The sequence below is a fragment of the Cyphomyrmex costatus genome, unplaced genomic scaffold, assembly GCF_001594065.2.
Source record: "Cyphomyrmex costatus isolate MS0001 unplaced genomic scaffold, Ccosl1.0 scaffold55, whole genome shotgun sequence".
Lineage (NCBI taxonomy): Eukaryota > Metazoa > Arthropoda > Insecta > Hymenoptera > Formicidae > Cyphomyrmex > Cyphomyrmex costatus.
In genome coordinates this window covers 1,237,254-1,259,967 of record NW_017279708.1, presented here as the reverse complement: position 1 = coordinate 1,259,967, position 22,714 = coordinate 1,237,254, and the positions used below count along the sequence as shown (strand labels likewise).

General features: G+C 31.8%; 5 protein-coding genes across 5 annotated transcripts; 3 read left to right on the top strand and 2 right to left on the bottom strand.

Moving 5' to 3' along the window:
• Nucleotides 1-3,051: 3,051 nt before the first annotated feature.
• LOC108779073 (IQ and AAA domain-containing protein 1-like) lies at nucleotides 3,052-7,668 on the bottom strand. Its single transcript, XM_018546421.1, has 10 exons — nucleotides 7,431-7,668; nucleotides 7,135-7,287; nucleotides 6,923-7,056; nucleotides 6,524-6,784; nucleotides 6,078-6,373; nucleotides 5,401-5,935; nucleotides 4,956-5,311; nucleotides 4,519-4,767; nucleotides 3,196-3,754; nucleotides 3,052-3,115 (listed from the first exon to the last, which is right to left on the bottom strand). The coding sequence occupies exons 1-9, from the start codon at nucleotides 7,571-7,573 to the stop codon at nucleotides 3,359-3,361; spliced, it is 2,523 nt and encodes an 840-aa protein (XP_018401923.1). The 5' UTR covers nucleotides 7,574-7,668; the 3' UTR covers nucleotides 3,052-3,115; nucleotides 3,196-3,358.
• A 148-nt stretch (nucleotides 7,669-7,816) lies between these two features.
• Nucleotides 7,817-11,157, top strand: Lrt (Leucine-rich tendon-specific protein). The gene is made up of 4 exons (XM_018546468.1): nucleotides 7,817-8,188; nucleotides 8,813-9,127; nucleotides 9,294-9,626; nucleotides 9,718-11,157. Exons 1-4 carry the CDS (start codon nucleotides 7,817-7,819, stop codon nucleotides 11,155-11,157), a joined length of 2,460 nt encoding a protein of 819 aa, XP_018401970.1.
• A 3,566-nt stretch (nucleotides 11,158-14,723) lies between these two features.
• Aprt (adenine phosphoribosyltransferase) lies at nucleotides 14,724-15,674 on the top strand. Its single transcript, XM_018546464.1, has 4 exons — nucleotides 14,724-14,806; nucleotides 14,905-15,136; nucleotides 15,214-15,292; nucleotides 15,372-15,674. The coding sequence occupies exons 1-4, from the start codon at nucleotides 14,724-14,726 to the stop codon at nucleotides 15,512-15,514; spliced, it is 537 nt and encodes a 178-aa protein (XP_018401966.1). The 3' UTR covers nucleotides 15,515-15,674.
• A 157-nt stretch (nucleotides 15,675-15,831) lies between these two features.
• On the bottom strand, nucleotides 15,832-18,462 carry LOC108779103 (TBC1 domain family member 31). The gene is made up of 4 exons (XM_018546460.1): nucleotides 17,095-18,462; nucleotides 16,532-17,001; nucleotides 16,238-16,458; nucleotides 15,832-16,103 (listed from the first exon to the last, which is right to left on the bottom strand). Exons 1-4 carry the CDS (start codon nucleotides 18,460-18,462, stop codon nucleotides 15,832-15,834), a joined length of 2,331 nt encoding a protein of 776 aa, XP_018401962.1.
• Nucleotides 18,463-19,252: 790 nt separating this feature from the next.
• Nucleotides 19,253-21,385, top strand: LOC108779115 (DET1- and DDB1-associated protein 1). The gene is made up of 4 exons (XM_018546472.1): nucleotides 19,253-19,340; nucleotides 19,721-19,859; nucleotides 19,925-19,986; nucleotides 21,129-21,385. The coding sequence occupies exons 1-4, from the start codon at nucleotides 19,338-19,340 to the stop codon at nucleotides 21,234-21,236; spliced, it is 312 nt and encodes a 103-aa protein (XP_018401974.1). The 5' UTR covers nucleotides 19,253-19,337; the 3' UTR covers nucleotides 21,237-21,385.
• Nucleotides 21,386-22,714: the final 1,329 nt, after the last annotated feature.

The window sequence follows — 22,714 nt, the reverse complement described above, 5'->3', positions numbered from 1 at the left end:
ACGGTTGGACATTATATTGAAAGTTACGATTAAAATTAAACGATTCGATAAACTTACTCCAAATGATATCAACTCTTATTGTATACTAGGCAGAATAAAGTAAGTTTATAGAGAGATAACTTGAATAATTATTTGAAAATTCGATAATATTTTTTCTTTTTTTCTACAGAGAAAGAGACATAAAAAATTTAATTAAAAATGTAAAAAGAGACCACAAATTTCTACGGAGGTATATGAACGATATTAAGAATTATATCGATATAATGGAAGACTACTTTGAAATAATTTAATGACTGAAAAGGTTTTGATCTTCTAAAGTATCGATGTCTTTTTCACAATCAAATTTCAGAAGTAAATTAGAAATAAAATAAATAAATTTGTTAATCAATATTTTAAATAAGCGTGCAATCATTCAGAATATACTCGATGCCATAATAATCACAACAAATTTTTTATCTTCATTACTATTGTATTATAGGTATGCGTAAACTGTGTAATATATATGTATAATAAAAACACATAAATAAGTATAAATTTTTTTATAAATTATTTTTAATGCATGATAAAAACATAAAAATAAAACAATAAAAGCATAGAAAAAAAATAAGATTACACAAAAATGTTTATATATTATATATAGATATATATCCCATAATTTGGCTTGCAAATTCCTTGACCAATCGAATTTTTTGTAAAAACTATTTTGTTTAAACGATATAAACATGTTCTTATGCTTTTTATATTATACTGTAACACGTAATTACATTATGAGCAAACTGAATTGTAAAACACAAAGATCAATCAACTAGTTCCATTACAGCTGATTCAGAGAACACAACTTTTTATGCAAATATAACCCTTGGACAGTACACCGACCGATCGTCTTGCATAGAATTCCACGACTCTCTATCGCCAGATCGTGGAAAAAATGCTATTAACAATCAAGTCTTAATACTTAAATTGTGGGATCAATTAATCTACTGTGTATAAAACAACTTTATTATAGTCATTATTTCTCGACCGCGTATCGATTAATATTTTTTTAAAATAATTACATTAATTTTTTTTATTCTCTTACATAATATTAAAAATAAAGTAATACTAATTTATAATAATGATATAAAATGTGCTTTGACATTAATTTTTCAAAACATCTAAGATTAAATTATCCTTATATGAGAATCGTTTTTTTTTTCTGACGTTTGTATACAATAAAATTAATTACTATCAGTTGTACGGTCATGAGTTATCTTTTTACTGTTATGTAATGAACTTTTGTTATTTTCATTAGAGAGTCAATGAATAAAATTATTAAAATTCTTATCATAAAATTACAAGAATAATTTCGCAGTAAATAATTTTCACGCAAACTTTTAAATGCGATATTCGATTTCTGGTATATTATAAACATCTCGAGCTTGTTAAAGAAGTCGGACTTTCTTTCACCGCGACTGTGCCAGTCTCTTGTTGCAGCGTGGGCGTAGAGGCCCGGTTTTACGTGATTTCGTAATGACAACGGCAAACAGATTTCCAGTATCAAAAGACATTTCGTGAGGATCCTGAAGACCTTCGGAGACCCCTACTATCCCACCTACTCTCTCTTTTTTTTCTCTTTCTCACCAGCTTCTGCTTTAGCTTCTCTCGAGTTCTAATGTATATACGAAAACAACACATGCAAAGATCATTTGGGGAGGGAGATACTATTTTTTTATATACATTAATAATTAAAGAAAAAGACATATCTCTGACACGCGCGCGCACGCACACGCACTTCCTGGAAGTGGAAAATACGATCCATACAATGTGTTTCCTTATTAAACAAATTGAAAAGATTAAGATCATATTAATTTGCTCCTTATTAAGTTTTCAATTTTCTCTCAGAATGTGAGGCAGAGTGTTTTGATATTCTAAGGATTCAAGATTTTCAAAATGTTTATATTAGGAAAAAAAACGTCAAATCTTTTATTAGCTTTTTCTATTCGCTCCTCTTTTTCCAGTAATTCGCACAATATCGTCGTCGTTGATATTCTTATTTTTTCATTGTCATTGATGTCAATCGTGATGATACCTGCTCCAGCTCCGGTGGAGTCTGCAGTACGGAAAGCGCGACTATGGTAAGTGGGCGTAAGAGCCGGGAGAGAGAACGTCGTCCCGCGTTCCATACATGGCTATGCTATGTGGAAACCAAGAGACACAGAGACGGACGGACCGACATGGACCGGGGGAGTCCCCACCGTGTGGACGGTGGAGGCGACGGTTTCTCGTCTCTGCTCGAAGCGGTTGCCGAGCATGTTCTTGATGCATAGTGCTTTGCAGGATACATATCGTACAATCATACTACTATATTATTGTTCGGGCATTCATGTTACCGCGCGTTTCCTTCGATCATGTGGTACCAATTTTCCACATGATCTGACAAGACATCCGACGAATTATGCGTATGTATATGTGTGACAGTGTATATCCTGGTGAACGCAGTTCAATGATCATTCTTGAATATTGAAATCGTCAACTTTGTGGTATAAGAGATTTCTCAGCAAGATTTAATGTGCAACAATTATGCGGCGATATCGCGAGGGATAAAGTATACTGATGAAGACTCGAAATATACCGCCAAACGTAACAGCAGCTGTAGAACATAAGAAAGAACTCGCAGATTCTTAAAGAAAGGATATGGTGACAGAAAACGTCCGAGGATCCTTGAAGATTATTCTTCATTAATTAATATAACACGATGCACTCACCGCAAATACTTGACCGGCGTGGGTGCTACTGGGTTCCTCCTCCGCTTTAAGACCGAGGTCAGGTGTGGGAGGGTGTAAGGGTTGGCAACACGCTCGAGACACGTATTATATATATTAGAGGGACGTATACACACACACACACACACACACACACACACACACACACACACACACACACACACACGCACGCACGCACGCACGCACGCACGCACGCACGCACGCACGCACACGCGCGCACACACACACACACACACACTCTCTCTCTCTCTCTCTCTCTCTCTCTCTCTCTCTCTCTAACGTTCTCTAACTAAAATGCAGTCCACCATTTCCGTCGTAGGATATGCATCTTAGGATATGTATATCTGTCTTTCCTGCGTGCATACAAAAATATTTAAATTAACATTAAAATCAAATATTTTCACTTTTTTCTTTCTATAAAAAATAGACACACTTTTTATATTTTACATCCTGCGGGCTATTAGATGGGCATGCAATGCAAGAATTTTTGCAATATAATAATGCATTTTTTATGCAAGAGCGAAACTTCTGTGATAGATATAATATATATATTTATGTTCGGAAACAAACTCATCATCTTTTCGCGAATTTTCGTTTTACGAAACATTGGCTCTTTTTCTGCCAAGTGGAGTGCTTCCTTCAAATTTATCAAGACTCTCTATCATCTCCAACGTAGGATGTTGATACTTTAATATCTCGTCCATAATTTCCATCGGATTTAATGGATTGGATTTAAGAGTAATTCTTCGACGTAGCGACAGCACCTTCTCCACGGCTTGTCGGATAAAATCCAGAGGAACTCCAATGGACAGTTTGGCCAAACAAGAGACATCGATATCGCGATCAACGCCATGATATTTCATTAGTAGATTCTTATAGTACATGTAAAGTGTGTTGTAGTCGGTAGTGGGTACCCTTATAAATTTATCGTAGAATTTAATGAAAGCGGCTGTCGCCTTATGAGGTTCTTCGGACAGTGAAAGAAATAGTATCTGTTGGAAATGGATTTGTCATATTAATAATTAACAAAATAAAAATCAAATTTTAATTATGTATGCTGGATATATTAAATTCTTTCAGTGTTTTAATAAATCTCGTAATTTTTATATTTTAACTCTTATCACACAAATTTAAAGTCGGAATAAAATATCTACTTTTCAAGTATCAATCTGCCTTCCATAATATTACGCCAGTGAGTAACAGTATCTGTCCGGAATTTTTAACACTCTAAATCCTACGTTAACTCGCCGCCACCTACGTCCTCATACGGCAACCATATATACAGGTAGGAGGTGTTTCATTGATGAGCAACCTCGAGCGATCGAGATGAAAGATTTGAACGGCGCAGGAGGGAAGGAGGGAGGGGGGGGGAGAGAGAGAGAGAGAGAGAAAAAGAGTTCAGTATATGTGGACTCGTCTGAGAGGTGGCGGCAATTCATTCATATTGAAGAAAGATCTCAAACAGGAATAACAAGAATTTTACAAAGTAGGCGTTGCTCGATTGCGTATACTTTGATATAGTCCTCCAATTTAGGTGTGTCACTCCGCGCACGTTCTCACGATATATATATATATATATTTCTAATGTCCAAGGATCTTTAAATATTATAGCACAAAACGTTGAGAGTACAATATTGACAAAGTAATTGCGTTATTAATAATTAATAAAAAGTAAATCATACGACACAGAATAAAAATAATTAAATTATTATTATAAGAGAGTAAAAAGAAATTATTTACCAGATTATAGCTTTACCTGATCGCCTGGCTTAATGTCTTTTATTAGTTTAACAAAATATTTGGTGAATCGCTTGGGTTGAAGATACCTTTCCTCTGGTGGAATTTTTTTCAACCAGGGTTTTTCGCCAGCATCGAGAAATATGATGGAAGGTGCGTAAAAACGGGCCACTTTAGAGATTATATCGATGAGTCTTTGTTGTTTTGCCTTGCCTACATATTTATTAACTAAAACAGGTGCTGATACGTCGAAAAGTAACGCGCCGATCTAGGAAAGTTCAAAGAGATAAATATATAGAAGGAAAGAATATTATAATACAATATACTTAAAAATGTATGGTATTATTATAATATAATAAAGAAGTGAAAATATTGTATCTCGTATTAACATATTTTGAATATCTTTGAACATAATAGTTATTATAACATACATATAGTCGAAACAATGATCATCACCTCTGAGCAGATGGCATTCGCAAGCGAAGTCTTTCCGGCCCCTGATAATCCATAGATGCACACAGAACGGACGAGCGGTGCAAGTTGATGTGTCTCCTTGGAAATTAAAGGCAATACACAATACTCTAATACGAGCTGCTTTACTTCTCCGAGTCGATGCTTATAATCCCGGAGTTCGCGACGTGCCTCGTAATTTTGATAGGACAGATCACCAAACCAATCACGTAAAAAAATAGTTTGGTAGTTTCTAATGATTTTAGCTTGTAGAAGCTCGTTAAAGAGATCCTCGATGGCTACATCCTCCAAGATATCTTTCTTTCTTTTCGTTTCAGTTTTGTCAATTATATATATTCTTTCTGTTATAATAATTAATCAAAATTCAAATTTTTGCTTAGATAATGATTAGAAAATTTTTTATTATTATAAGTCAAGTTCTATCGATTACTTGTATCTATTGTTGGAATCACGAATTTCTCCTTATCACGTGCATGATCCTTCAATAACGCCTTATTTAATAATTCCAGTTCGGCCCTCATCAATTCATCTACTATCTCCCTCATTTCGAGCTGCAACTCATAACAAAGTTTCTCAGTAATTAGATCCAAATATTCTCGTTCTAAATATTTTTGGTCACGAAAGCTCCAATTTCGAATAAAATCGATGTTTGTTTCCTCTAAGCAGGACAAAGTATTTGTTTGCGGCATTTTCACATCGGAAACTTCGTCCTTGATAGGTTCAACTTTGGGAACTGGTCCCATTCTCTCAGCCCTTCTTTCTTTGGCTTTTTTCTCTTTTTCCAATTTTTCCATCAAATATTCTTGCGGTGTTAAGGTCTGCCCGGTCACGATCAGTACGCTGCCACCTAAATCTGCAGCTGGAAATACGTCGTAATGTCCTAGTGCGTTGTACCAAACAACGAACCACTCGTGAATTTCGTCAGTGATGTCCTCCATTAATCCAGGACCTCTGATTTTCAAGAGCTTTTGAGAATTAATTATTGTTTTTTTAATCTTACTCTTAGTCTCTTTTTTGTTTCTTAAAACTTATATTTTTCTTTTATATTCGTTTTCTTTCATAATAATGCGACGTAAATTAGCTAGAAATTCTGTTTGAAAAATTTACCTTTGTGCGTTCGTCATTGATTGCCTTCTCCGTGCGTGCATCAAACACAGGCATCAGAGCACGTCGTCGCTGAAAATTGTCATCATCTTTCGCGATTGTCTTGTTGCATCGCCAGCTTGTCATATCCAAAGCTTCTTCGAGACGTGCAATTCGTTTTCCCATAGCTTTTCTAGAAGCATAACGTCGCCACGCACGTTGTATCGTTATCGCTGATCGAATATATTTGATACGATCTATTTTTTTCGGTATTATTTCTCCGGATCTCACTTTTTTATTGTAATCGTATATACGTTTCACTGAGAAATTATAGCATCAATAATTAGTTATGCAAACGTAATAATGTTAATGTCTGGGGTATCATACATTTTCTTTCATATACGAGAATGTCCTACTTGACAAATTTTATTATGATGAAACTATTTATTTATTTTTTTTTGCGAGTATACCATCTGCACCGTAGGAGCGTCCCTTTCTGGCTCTCTCATGACTCTGCACCAATAACATTGCGTTACGCATAGTTTTTTCAGCAGCAAGTTTCGCTTCTCGGGCGGCTTTTTCCAATGGCGATTCCTGGATTAACTCTATCTTTGATGGTGGTGTGATCCGCATTCTTCGTCGAGCAGCGCGTGTCTTCAATGTCTCATCTTCCATCTCGGGCGTACTCTCAATTTGTATCTGTGAAAGACGGTGTTCTCTCGTCTGTGGTACTAGACGGTTAAAATTCAAAAAATTATATTTTTCTAAATTTTTAAATTAAATTTCCAAACATAAATTGTATTTACTTCAAAATTTTGATAAAATTTTATTATCGTTAAAAAAAGAACAATGACTCGATGGTAACAAACCTTTGTGAACACTCTCCATCAACTCTTGAATAAACTTTCTGCGTTCCTCTACACGTTCTCGGCCAGACACTGATGCAAATAACTCAATATCATCTGGCGTGAATTTCATTTGATTCAAAATATCGTCAGGCCATCTGTGCAGACAATATTATTATTTTAGAAATTAGAGCATATAATGTATAAATTGATGAATGAGCAACGAAAAAACTTACTGATAATCTGTATAATCTAGCTCCACAATTTTCTTTTTATATTCTAGCATACGTCCGATGGCACAATCTAACATTTTCTTAATTAATTCCCGTTTCTGCGTCTGAATCATTTGATCGTAACACATGATGAGTCTTTTTACAATATTGCGATATCTATATGTATGTATAAATATATTGATTCAATGATTTCAGTAAACAGATTAGTAACAAATCGTAGTTAAACTGATATAAAATAGTTAAATTTTTTATTATATACACGAGGTGTTGTCACAATAAGTTAATTTGCGAGCACATGCCTCAGATACACAGATAACGCTGAATTTAAAGCAGCTTTTTTTTTTAATGGTGCGCTTTCTTGCAATCCTCTTTCGAGTTCTAACAGCTTTTCTAGGTCGCTTCTCGTGATAAGCCATAACTCGTTGTAATAAACGTGAGACATTGAATTTAAATATGCTTTTCATTGATATTGTAGAGAATTTGATTATTTATTCTCGCATAATTTGGTACTTATCATTTCTAAACCGCATGACGTTTAAGAATGAATTTGCGCATGCATTAACTGAAAGAAGAAAATCGAAAAATTTTATTTTTCGATATGTTATTATTATTATTGTCAGAAGAAATATGTTTCTACACGATAAATAATAATACAAATCTATCATATCAAATATCTTTTTTCAGAATGCCGAAATTATTTTGGGACCTACTCGTTTTAACATTGATAATGATAGCGTCATGTCTCGACGCTAGAACTGAGGACAATGTCACAACGACAATGGAGCCGATTACATCGATGGCAACATCGATGGCTACAATTATAAGGACGACGATCGCCGAAGAAAATGCATCGTTGCCATCGGCAACTATGACAACGCAAGACAATGGCATCCCAAAAAATCTATCCCACGCATTACCATCACCGTCATCGACCCCGTCCCCGTCATCTTCCTCTGACACTGTGTGGGAATGTCCGAATATCACAAAAGCAGGCGTGGAGTGTTCTTGTGACTTTCCACATACGCTCAGATGTGCCGGTGATAGAACTGCACTGCATGTAAATAATTTTATCAACATGCGATTGCTATATTATACATCGATATATACATATACATATATGTAGATTATACAATTTATCCCAACCGATAAAATTAATTAATTCCATTTGTTAAGATTTATAAATTTTCCTTGGAAAAAATTAAAAAAAAAAATACAAAAAGATGAGTTGTAAGCTCAATCTCTAATAGTACGTTATGCGCTTTACAGTACAATCGAGATCGACTTGTTACTTTTTAAACAACGGTCAAGAAAAATGTGGGTAATATAAACTGCCAATGAAATACAAGTTATATATATACAATATTATTATTTCAGAGTTTATTGTATCTTTTCTTTTTATTCTTTTCCTCTTCTCGGTTGCTTGATCTCTCTTATTTCATATGTTACTCGATACCATCTGTGTTTTTTTACACTATCACAATGAGAGTCCAGCTATCTGCAATTATGTTTATTAGTATTGCATTTACAATGATTTTTTAAAAATAGATACATAGAAAAAATATAAAATCACACACACACACACACACACACACAAAAGACGTGGTAGCAATTTGTTAATTTTTAAGTATACGACAGAAAGAATAATGAAATTACTTTATGTCTCTATTATTGTTTCTCTTAGACCATCAGCGAGCATTTGAAACATAGTCAACCGGACACAATATCATTGCTGGATGTGACTGTGACAGGAATTTCTGAATTGCCGGCACGTTTCCTCGAAGACGTCGCACTTCATGGATTAGTTGTCTCCACCGGAGAGTTGCGATATGTTCATGATAATGCATTTACAGCTCTGGCGCGACCATTACAAGCGCTAGGATTGCCCAGCAATCTTCTAGCTTCAGTTCCCACAATCGCACTATCACATCTAGTCGGTCTGGACCGATTGGATCTATCCCATAATAGATTAAAGACATTAGAAGCAGACTCATTCAAGGTATGATTAGTTACGAGACATGAATGTATGTTATTTTTATGCTCTATACCTATGTGCGTGTGTGTGAATTCTTCGTAAGAAAGGGAACTATGTTATATATATTTATGAAAAATAGTTTTGAGAAAATTAGGATTATAAAGAGTAATAAAATATTCTGTGTTTTTAGGGACTGTCAAATTTGACTTATTTAGACTTGTGTGATAATCTGCTATCACAATTGTCGCCGCAGGTTTTTTTAACATTGCCAGCATTACGTTCGCTAAGAATGGGTGGAAATCGTCTGAGTGTTTCCGCCTTGTCTGCGTTGAGAGGTCTGAAACGCTTGGAAGAGCTAGATCTTTCGAACAATTTACTGCTGGGTCCGATGGGTCCCAATCTATTGCCACAAATGCCCAAACTACATTTCCTTACAGTCTCAGAAAACAATCTCGTCAATGTCCAGCAGGGAGCTCTGATGGGTCTTCGAAATCTTACTTACCTCAGTTTGAGTCACAATCAAGTGAGTGTTTTCGTTTAAAAGTTAAGTTAATAGTATGAAAAAAGATTACTTAAAAATTATTTTATTTAAATTGTTAAACGTTAATTTGCAGATTGATGTGCTAGAAGATCATTCATTTAAATACCTATCGACTTTAACACGATTAGACCTGGCAAACAATCGTATCGTCGCTGTGTCCAGTGCTTCCTTGGCTCATCTAGAAAAATTAATTTATTTAGATTTAACGCACAATTTTCTGCGTGCATTAACGGCCGATCTGGTAGTGCCATTGAAAAGTTTACAGGACCTACGATTGGATGATAATGACATCACAATTGTAGCTAACGATGTGCTAACATCAAAGCTGCGCCTCAAGAGGTTCTCTCTCGCCGACAATCCGTTAAATTGTGATTGTACTTTGTTAGAGTTTGCTAATTGGCTGACAAACTCCAGCTTAACAGAAGAGGACAAGTCATCGGCAGTGTGTGCGACACCACCTGCCTTGGAGAACGGTATCTTGATGCAAGTACCGCCAGGTAGTCTACTTTGCGGCGAGCCCACACCACCCATAATGACCCGGGAACATCCGGCAGGTGCACAACTAAGTCTTAAAGAATTTCACTACGATGAATCAACTGGTATCAATTTATTATGGCACGTGGAGCAGTGCACCGAACGTTACACTTGCGATTCGCTTATTGTCTATGAAACAATAGATGATAGCGAAATTCAAACAGAGTCCAGCCCGCTACATTGTGATTCCCGAATGATGCGAGATCCCTGTATTCTACCAGTCACTATACCGGTCTCTTTGCATCTACAATTGGGTCACAAATATCGTTATTGTGTAGTTTTATTGATACCTAATGTCTATGATGATGTATCCCTTGGTCTAGGTTGTAGCGATGTCATTGTTTTAGAAAAGACTCAGCAACGAATAACAATGGAAGATCAATACGTTAAAAAAGGGAATTCTCGTTCTCCGACGTCCACGCAGATATCTCTTGATTCCTATTTACGGATCACTGGTGTTCACGTGAATGTATCTGATGATAAAAGCTATTTGCACATCGACGTAATTCTTTCCAAAACAAAAAGAGACACGGTCATTGATTCATCATCAACCTGCCAATTATCCATCTTCGTATTCAACGAGATCTCCGTCGTGCATCGACAGAGACTCAATTGTAGCTTCGCATCTATCACCGATGTGAAAGTGTCATTGCCTGGTTATTACAGGATATGCGCTAGTTTGGATGAACTCACAAATATTATCGTAATGTCTGGCAACTTGGTAGATGATCGCGAGAGGTTTCGTTGCGTAGAATTAGTTGAGCAGAGTTACGGCAGGCGGAACGTTGAGATAGTCATCATTATGGCCGTGATCGCTGCTACTGGTGTTCTCCTTGTTATCCTTGCCATACTCGGCAGAAATCTTGCAAGGCGTTTGCGACATCCGAGGATACAGGCGCAATGCTTCCTGCCGGCCCAGGAGTTTGAAATTACTCATAAAGCTCATTATATCAAACTCCTAGCAACGACAAAAGTTTAGCAAGGAAGGTATTAACATTATTTTTATAATTCAAGATTCAGAATTTAAGAATTTATAAATGGAGATATTAAAGCAAAACTGACACATTTTCTCTTTCTCGCCAACAATATATTATATAAATATATATAATTTTATTCTATATATTTTACAAACTGCATTACTTCTAAACAAGAATTATATGTAACAAAAACTAATTTTAGCATACTCTCAGTTATATTTGAATGTGTTTATATTTAAAAATTTTGTGTTTATATTATTTTTAATTGTAATTAAATATGTTAAAGTTACTTTCAATTCTTAAATGAGAAGGAGGATATACAATAAAATAATTTATTCATGTTTTGTACATATATGAGATGTTTTTTTAACATTGTTAAAAATCTTGCATAGATAATGTATTAAGTTTTGCTTTTATATATCCCGAATTTATTTTCTAAGATTGATCTAAATATAAATATGTATAATACGCAGGAGACTATAATATCTATATACTATTAGAAGTGTGCATTAATTTTAAAGAATTTTTAAGAAATGGCATAACTAGACTATATTGCATCGGGTCATATTTGTTGCTACATGTCAAAGCACCATCATGTGTGGCTTTAGTTTTCAGTATGTGTCATTTTGCCGAAGTGCAGAGAAAAAATGTAATTTTTTTTGGTGATATATAAGATATATTATAGCATTAAAAGTATACGTACTTATTTATATAACATATAAAATGTATAATATATATATATATATATATATATAATCATGAATTTAATAATGTATTATCGAAATATTTATATTAATAATCGTAAAACACTGTTTTTTGAGCATTGAATATGTCGAATTTTGTGCCAACAAAACACAATTTGCGGGAAGCTTTTTTGCTTCCATTTGAAGAAAAGTGCTGTTAAATTTCAACGAATGCTGTCGGAAGCTTATGGTGATTATACTCCATCGATTTCAATGTGAATACTAATTTCAACGCTATAAAAAGGTGATTTTGACACGGAAGACAAGCGAACGTCCAGGCCAGCCGAAAAAGTTTGAAGACAAGGAAGTAGAAGCTTTTACTCGATCAATACCCGAATCAAACGCAAGAAGAATTTGTAGAATCATTAAATGTTGATTGATCAACTATTTCCAGACGTTTGAGGGCCATATCAGCTGTATTTTTAACAAAAAATCCTTTAAAATTTATGCATACTCCTAATACCTATACAATATAATAATGATCAGTCAATCTGTGGAAATATTATAAAAAGATAAGAGATTGAAAATAGTACGTTTTATACATATTTAAAGTATTTAAATACTTTAAATATGTAATTATTTTTACAAAATTTTTATTATATTTTAATATTTTTATATATTTAATAATTTAGAGAGTTTATATAGACATAGAAACACACATACAAGTGCCTAATCTTGAGGAAAGGCATTTTCTCATTTTGTAATATCCACATGTGCATGCGCTCGCACGTATAAATATAAAATGTACTAATTAATTTTTTATTGATATTATACATGCTGTAAATACATTACTTTTTTATCGTTTTTAATATTCGCAAACACATGTTAGCGTGTGTACTCTATTGTACATAGTAATAAATATATATGTAATTACTATACATATAATAATTTTATATTCAGCAATTATTTCGTTTTGTTTACTAAAAATATATTGAGAGTTCTCTTCTCACGTAAGCAAATGGAAAGTTATATAAATAAACATTTGTTTAATATATCTTTGAGCCATCTTCTTTTGTCTTCCCTTTTAATAAATGTAAAATAAAATAACATTTGAAATTTGAAATATATTATCTCATACATGTATATAAGAATACAATTTACAATCACTATTAGGGGCTACGCAAAATAAAAGGAACAGGGAACAGAGAATAAGAATTTCAACCTAAATCATGTACTATATAGAATACACACACTGTTTATTCCACAGTATATGATTTCTGATATGTTGAAATTCTTATTCTTTGTTCTCTGTTCCCTGTTCCTTTTATTTTGCATAGCACCTTACGCGACCACGATTGTCGAAGTTAATTTTTAGGCAAATAAATTGAAGATTACAAGGACTCTTTTATATAATAATAATTAATACGTTAAACAGGGCGAATAATAAGAGTCAAATTACAATTTTAAAATCGAAATCTGATAATTTAAACTAATATTATATATTGCGAAGAATATCACGTAATTTTTTGGCGAATCTTCAATTTATTTGTTTTCAAACCGCAGGCTGTAACAATGGTGATAATACATTGTAAGTCTTTTCATTAAGTAATAATTAACAGTTTCTAGATTTAGTATTTATAGTTGCGTTTCAAGACCGAAAATCCTTCGGCGCGCAAAATATTTAGGAGGGGGGATATTTTAAATGATTAGAGTTGCGTTGCAAGACCGAAATCCTTTCGGCGCGCAATAATTAGGGAGAGGGGACATTTAGAAATCAGATTATTAGAGTTGCGTTGCAAGTCCGACAATTGTTCGGCGCGCAATTTGGGGGGACTATATATATTAGAATGTTATTTCCTACTTTGGATAAATATTGCGAAGAGTATCACTCTACGTCGACTGGCCATCAGAGGTATATCGATATTCGTAAATTCTCGCAAGTGCTAAGATACGCGTATATCTCTTTATATAGAATCTCGATTAATAACTTTTACCAAAGCGTATAAGGCCTTCCACTACAATATGCCTTTTACTGATGAGTCCAGTAGTGAAACCCGGGACGAAACGTCAAAAAATTACGTGATATTCTTCGCAATATATAATATTAGTTTAAATTATCAGATTTAGATTTTAAAATTGTAATTTGACTCTTATTCGCCCTGTTTAACGTATTAATTATTATTAATGTTTAGGCTTCTGCGGAAATTTTAAAAATAAATATATATAGCGTCTCAAGCGCGTCATCTTTAAGAGAATGGTCTAAACATTAAAAAATAATTCGTTAACAGTTGGCTTTATCGACAGTCGATTCAATGTTTCATTTTATATATTTTTCACACCGATCACACGAGGAAAGCTAGCTCTGATGAGTTTGTGGCAGTGTGTTTACACGTAATTGTTAAAATTTTAAGTGATTTAAAATAATAAACTGATAATTCGGTACTATAATATTATAATTTATTAGTTTCGTATTATGTGTTTAAAACATAATAATACTTGATTTTTATTAAAAACACTATATGATTTTAATATTATCATCCGAGTTTAATTATCAATAGAGATGATAACAGAAAAAATTGTAATTCTTTTGGTATCATATTATAGCATTAAATTTAAAAGTATTATTATCGAAATATTTATATATTTTTTTATTTCAATAATTGTGCATTTTTATTAATTATCGATAACGCCATCGTTCTTCAATTATCTCCGGACTCTCCGAGGGCTGGGGCTCCATTGATAATCACGAAAATTTGTCCAAGGTCGAGTGTCTTCAATAGTATTTCGTCGGTGACATAAAACAGCCACCTGTACGCAGGCTGCACGCGTTGTTTGTTTTTTTTTATCCATTAGTATCAGAAATTATCAGATTGTACAATTATAAGATGAACAAGAACGATAAATTGCAAATATTGAAAAATGCTATAAAAAGTTATCCTGATTTTCCCGAACCTGGGATTATTTTCCGGTAAGTGGATATAAGAAGAGCTTAAGATTAATAAAAGATCAAAAATTAATGGAATCCTACTATACATTTATTATATTACATAAATGATTCGCTTTCAGAGATATATTTGGAGTGTTTAATAACATCGTAGCATTACGAGCAATGAAAGATTTAATTATGGAGCATATTTTATTCCTTGAAGTAGATTTAGTTGTTGGATTGGATTCACGTGGTTTTCTCTTTGGACCTATAATTTCCATGGAATTGGGCAAGCCCTTTCTACCCATTAGAAAAAAGGGTAAACTTCCAGGCAAAGTTACTCAACAGAAATATACATTAGAATATGGAGAAGTATGTCTTAAATCTAAATAATATTGATTATATGTCAATTACTTTCCATTTATAAATAAATGCTTTTATTTGTATAGGCTACATTTGAATTACAATCAGAATTCATTAATAAAGGAACCAGAGTGCTAATTGTTGATGATTTATTGGCAACTGGAGGTAAAATAAAATTACATTACAATGAATATATTATTTTAGAATACATCAATGGATATAACATAAATGTTTATTATTTAAGGTACTATGACTGCAGCAGTGCAATTAATAAAATCAACAGGTGCTAATGTAATAGAATGTTTAGTGATAATGGAATTGACTTTGCTGAAAGGTCGAGATAAGGTCGGTGTTCCTGTTCATTCTTTCATTAAATATGATCATTAGCAGACAATTATGCGTGTGCGCGCGAGTGCGTACTCTTGCCATGTTCAAATAGTTGCTATGCATAATATGCAGACACACACGCGAGCACATGCACACACAAAATATATACATATAATGTATATATATATATATATATATATCGATGCATATAGATTTTTATGCATTGCCTATTATGTAATGTAAAATTTGTAAATATAATAATTTGTAAAAAGTATACAAATAAATTTCATAAAAAAATGTATATATTAAAATATATTTTTATTGTACAAATTTATTTTGTTAAAATATAGCAACTTTAATTAATATTCATCTATGACCTATCTCAATGAATCCAAGAAATTTTGTACTTCATATTCAAGTTTTGTTATATCTTGTTGTAATTTTTTATAATTTCTTGAATTAGTATCCTCATAATCGGAAATTATTTCTTCTACAATCTTGCATTTATTACATTCTTCTTTTTTTTCAAATTTCTTATCAGAATTTTTACATAAATGACAACATAATTTTTCTCTTTCTGTATTTGAGAACAAGGTCTGCCATTTCCAATTGAAATTATTAATATGTTTTTGAAAGCATTTCTGTACCTCTGAAATATGTAAGCAATTAATTATTTCTTTGCAATATTTATAATTTGATCAAATGAAGAAATTAGTGAAATTAGGATATTAATGAGAAAGTATAACAAATTAAAGAGAAAAATATAGATTAAATATATTTTACCATTTAATCTCGTTTCATGAATTTGCTTTGCAAAAGCTTCAGTCTCTGCATGTAATCTTCTCTTTTCAAAATCTGCAACCCTGCAATTACATTCTTGCAAATTTTGTTCTCGCATTTTCAATTTTTTCAAATCTGTAAGATTTTCAGTAAGAAATTTGGGATATTCTTTTGATATAAATGAAGGATAGGGTCCATTATGATTTAATTGTAATAATTTATCCCTGAAATAATTTTAAATATTAGTTTTCCAATATATATATGTAATCAGTTTTTGGTGATATTATAATGTATTACCTTAAATAACGACTGGGATGTATTCGTTCTGATATCTCTTGGTCCAGCTTTCTTGCAATTTTTAACAAATCCTTGGCTCTAATATGACTTTGTGTATTATAAAACGCTTTAATATCTTCAGATGACTTTAATAAAGAAATTATATTTTCTCTCAAAAAAATATTATATGCAACAACACACATCAATAACAGTGAAGGTTTTTGGAAAGATATTAAATGATCCCATAAAATCGACCACTCATCTCCTGACAATACTTCGCTCATCGCAGTTTGAAGTAATGGCCATGCATATTCGCTACTTGTGATTCCATGTTCACAAAAAATGTTCAATAATGTAGGATCAGTTTCAAGAAGGATATTTTCAATAATCCCCAAAATATTCAATGGTGGCAAAGGATGGTATTCAAACCACTTTTGGCAATAGTTTAGTAGTATACTTAAAATCAATTCAAAAGAAAGTAAGGGATCTTTCTGAAACAAATTAATATATCATAGTTTGTATTTTAAGTTAAACAAAATATTTGTTGTGTTTGAATTAATATCTAAAATAAAATAAAAAGATACCTGAAATGTCATAAGAAATGGAAAAATTAAGTTGGGAAGAAATAGACACTGTGTTAGAAGAGGACACCATTGCAACAAGCAATCTATTGTCATGGTTAATAACGATGCTTTACTTTTATCCGCTAAGGGAAGACTTCTTAAAGTATCCAATGCAAATTTTCCACGCGTTACCTTACTTGCTAAGGCAATATATGCGTTTTTATTAGCTGGTAATTTTAAAATGGTAGACCAAATTAATGTACGATATTTCTCTGGATATTCTCCAAATTCTTTTAAAATAGGCATCAATCGTTTCATATTTAATTCTTGCTTCATGCTTTGTCTAACGTATTCCAAATGATCACTTGTTTTATGCGCATGTATCTTATATGGTTTTAGCAATCCGTTAGGTTGAAGACATTTTTTTGGAATCATTTTATCCATGTGCATTATGTTTAAACATCCTTCCTGATCTATGTATGCTATATATCTACCAGCAGATGAAATTACAAATTTTTTAATCCTATCTATAGAGATAGGTATTTCGAGAAAAGTTAATGCATTTATGTCGCAAAATTGAAGCGTATATTTCGAGGATAAAAATGCAAGAATTTTATTTGCTCCACCATCTAATGGGTATGGTACAACAGATAATTGTTTTGCTTCAGCAAAATCATTAGGCAAAGAAAGTTTTCTTAATAAACTCCAATCATATGTATTAAGAATGCTTATGTTTCCTTTACTACCCATTATCATAGCTCTTCCATCTTTTGTAAAGATAAAATCTTTGATACAACGTATTCCAAATATCTTTGTATCGATTTTAGTATCCTTATGCAACTGTCTTAATGTCCAAGCCTGTATAGTGTCATTATGATATAACACAACGATATGACCCACATTGGAGAAGGCAGCTTTCTTGATAGCATTATGTACCCTAACATTTAATTGATGAACTTTGTTATAAGATTTCAGATCCCATATTATTACTTCGTTTCGAGAGCTTGTAAGGCAATGATGTTTATAAAAGGAAACATATGTTGATGCTAATTTGTGACCAAATAACAAAAAGAATTCATTGGTGTCCGTATAAAGCTTCCAAATCTTTATGTCACCGGTATCAAGTCCTATCAATATTTCTTTTGTACATATAGGATTAAATGCTAGAAAGGTAGGGCGCCCGATCTTTCCTAATATTTTGTAACATGGAACATCTCCAAGCAATTCAATGTAATGTAAGTATCCTTTAGTGTCTCCTACAATCAGATATTCTTCATCATGATTGAAAGACATTTGTATAAGACAATATTTTTTCTCGACGTTGTTTGTAGGCGCATATTTGTAACTGTCATTACTTTTAATTAATTTATTCCAGCCACTATTATACATAATACAAATATGTAAACATGAGCAAAAGTCAAATACAATTATTGTGATTTCTTCAAAGATCTTTTTGAATAGATATTTGTTTTACATTTTTTCATTAATTATCCACTTTTCTTTTTCAATCGAGCAATATAATATTTATCTCGGATTAAACGTAATATGTTTTTTATGACAATTTATATCCAGTTGTCTATGTCAATAGTAGTCAATAACGTCATAAAGCCCATGGCACATAGAAAAACGTAAGGCCGTAAACGTAATCAGTAAGCGAATTGACCAATCACAGTTGAGTTGACGTAGCAGCCGTCGCTTACATTATCAACTGTGATTGGTCAATTCGCTTACTGATTACGTTTATGGCCTTACGTTTTTCTATGTGCCATGGGCCTAAATAAATACATAGGCCCGTATTCAGAACGCGCTATGTTAGCGCGCTAACATGATTGTTTACGTCACGTATACTATAGAATTTAAGGTGAGAAACACACACTTTTGCATAACGCATAAAGCATGTGCATAAGGAATTTCATTGGCCCATTTCCTTATGCATGAGTCAATGAACCAATCAAATTCTTTATGTATATGGTTTATGCGTTATGCCAAAGTCTGTGCTTCCCGCTTAAGCTATAAATGGCGGAACCAATCAGAAGAGAGAACACTATCCGCTCCACTCTCCCTTGATTCTCTCTGGTGTGAACTAGGCATTAGTGTGAATAGGCATAGAGGTATAAAATAAGGTTGGCGAATACCTTGTCACATTGCACGCGATATTCAATGGCGTTTTGACGATGATAGTCTTGTATCAACTTAATCGCCTAAAAGTCTTTTTTTTATGTGAATAATCTCAAATCTCGCAGTCAAGAGATCGTCTACTTATAATGGTGAGAAAAATCCAAATGTGTAAATTGCTATCTTGTTATCTTTGATCACATATGCACACTATATCCTGAGTTTTGTAAGTGCGTGCAATGAATGTTTACAATGAATAAATACATATTTCAAAGTCTCAAATGTTTTTAAACTTTTTTTTTTACTAAGCTTTAGGCTAATTCTACAATGTGCTTTTTGTTTCCTATTTCTTGCTGTTTATCTCTATTTGTCTCTTGGCTTTTTGATCAAGGCAAGAAACAAACAACAAGAAACAGGAAACAAAAAGTACATTCTAGAATTAGCCTTATCTTTCGCATATATTACTTTCTCTAAAATGTAATATTTTTGAACTTTGCTTCTATATAAGGCTTGTATGAATGTCTCTTTGTAGTCTGTTGCTGAATTTTTAAAAGGCCTCCCGTCACACGATGAAAATAATTTTGCAAATTTTCATACTGATAACGGAAATCGGACATGTGTCAAGAGGCCATCAGTCTATCTTCCTACTAAGGATTATCCTTCCGAACAAAGTAAATATATATTGTAGTATATAAATGATATTTTAATATATTAGCTAATTTCTTTATTTTTACAGTCATAGTTACTGAGAAGACAACCATTTTATTGAGGTATCTTCATCAACAATGGGATAAGAAGGTAAAGAGCAGTTAGAACATACATATACTGCATATATATATATATATATACTGCTGCAAAATGATAAGACACTGAAAATTTCCACGATATAAGTATTTGCATTTATGTTAAGCAATATAACGTAATAATTATACAGCATTCATGTAAAATAAATGGATAATGCAATCAATTTTGGATTTGAGAAAAAAATGATGGATTCTGAATTAAACAAAATTATAAAATTCTTTTCTTGACAAACAAAAATCATTATAATTAAATAAAACTAGTATTCTTTTCATATGATAATGAATAGATTTGCCTTTACTATGAAAACAATTATCTTAATGATCATTTTTCTACATAAACTCATATTTAACTTATTAAAGAATTTTGATCCTTAGGACTTTATGTACGTAAAATTGTGTTCTTATTTTGTTAAGATTAGTGTTGCTTTCCATTTTATATACAAACTTATTTCGTTTCTTAAAAATATCTTCCGTAAAATTGAAGTGTACACCTTAGGTTTAAAATAATTTACAGTATAACTGACTGTATTATTGTGCTTAAACATGTAATCTTCACCATTACTGTTTTGAAAAAAAAATCTAATAATCTATAATTTCAAGTATTATATATAACTTCAAATTCTAGCAAGACATGAACTCATAAAGTTCTAGACTTTTTACCACATTGGCAATAAAATAATTTTTCTTTTTAGAGATCATGAAAATATTTTTAATCATTCAATCCATTTTATATTTTTTTTTTTATCAATATGATATATTTGTATATTCTTTTTGTTTGCGAAGATAATAGAATAAACTGTAATGTACTCTTTATGATTTCGTTATTTTATAATTAATTTTCCTTAAATTTACGTGTAGAAGGTTCTAAATAATATCGACATTTTATTTATTCTAAATTCTTTTCTTTCATTTTAGAAATATCTATCCAAGACAGATATTTTCCTAGTTTTTCTTTATTAGTTATCTTGATTTCCTTCATTTTTTAAATAATATACACAAGGCATTCATGATGTAGCAAAGTGCCTTATCATTAATCCAACAGTATATCAATGATTAATAATATTACAAATATATTGCTAAATATTTTTATTGAATAATCTTTTACGAATATTTTTAATCATAAATATGGAACTCTAGAATGCAGATAGAAAGAGAGAATTTTTGTCTACCAACGGTGACTCCCAGGATGATGCATCTACAATACGCAGTAAAAGGCCACGTCTCGATTTGAATAACAGTCTTTAAAATATGTTACTTTTTCATATGAAAATATTATTGGATATTTAATGATTTATACACGATATAAATTAAGTATTTCATAATAGACATGTTGGAGATACATTATTACTTAAATTTACAAAAATAAGTCATTTTTTTTACAAATAGTTAAAAAATTACGGGACTTTTAATACTTAAAATACGACAATATGATACAAAAGGTTAATAAGAGTGAAGCAACAATAATTTTTAACTTAATTATGGATTTTTTATTGTTGCTTGACTCTTATTAATCATTCTTTTACAATTTTTTAGTAAATTATTTTCTTTCTGATTTTATTAAGAAATTTAAAAGAATACAAAATATGATAAGATGATCTGCTCTATTTATATCATGATACATATATTTTGAATATCCACTCTTTTATGACATCTAAATTGTTATCATTATGTTAAATATTGCTTCGTGTAGTAATTATAATTGAAACAACAATCATGCTATTTGAATACTGTTTATATTTTAAAAAAATTATTTATTATTTTTCTTTGTATAAATTATTTATTAGAAAAGTGAAACTTATTTAAAAGAGATAGCATACATGTTTGTATGTGTAAGACAAGTCATTATTTCAAATTTTTAAAGCATTTATTTTGCTCTAAGAAAATTTAGAAATTTTTTACATACAGTATTTATTATATTATTTGATTCATTGCCAATTAAATTACATAATTAGTTATAATTAGTTATCGATAATAATGATTGTATTAATGGAATTAATATTTCAAATAAATTGTATGTACAAGTTATAGATATTATTTCATGTGTTACAATATACTTATGTGCTAGATTTCTATAATCAAGTATCATATCTCTTATATGTTATTGGCTGGTACTCACACAGTTTGTTCTTACTTTTAAGACCATCTTAAGTAATTGTAATTGACTTGTGTCATCCTAAGATTGTACCTAAGACAGTTTTAAATATAAGAATTCAAAAAATGTCAGCCATTGAGTATATTATAAATGTGTTATTATATTTTATTGGTTGCGATACATGTATATAATTTTTGAAAATAAATTATTACATGAATATTTCGTTGTTTTTACATGTTGATAAGATTTGTAAGAAATTTGGAAACAATAGGCACAACATACGCTATTGTGGACCGTATCTGTACCCGACAGAAGTCTCAACATATGGAGCAGATCAGGTCGCAATTCGAATTCCAGAACACCTTAATATTTTTCTCGTGTTGTTTATTTCTTACAGATAGAAGCAACTACATAATTTACTTCGAAAAATGAAGTTTTGCTAGATTTTTTGAGGACTGCGCACCAACGTTACCTTGACTTTAAGCAAAGCATAAAATTGTCTCTCTCCCTGTCTCTCTAAAACCGAGAGAGAAAAAGATACGAGCTTAAGTTAAAGTAATATTGGTACACACAAGCGAGTCTAATAAAATAAGAACGGACTATGAATGCCATCCTCTAAATGGTGACATGA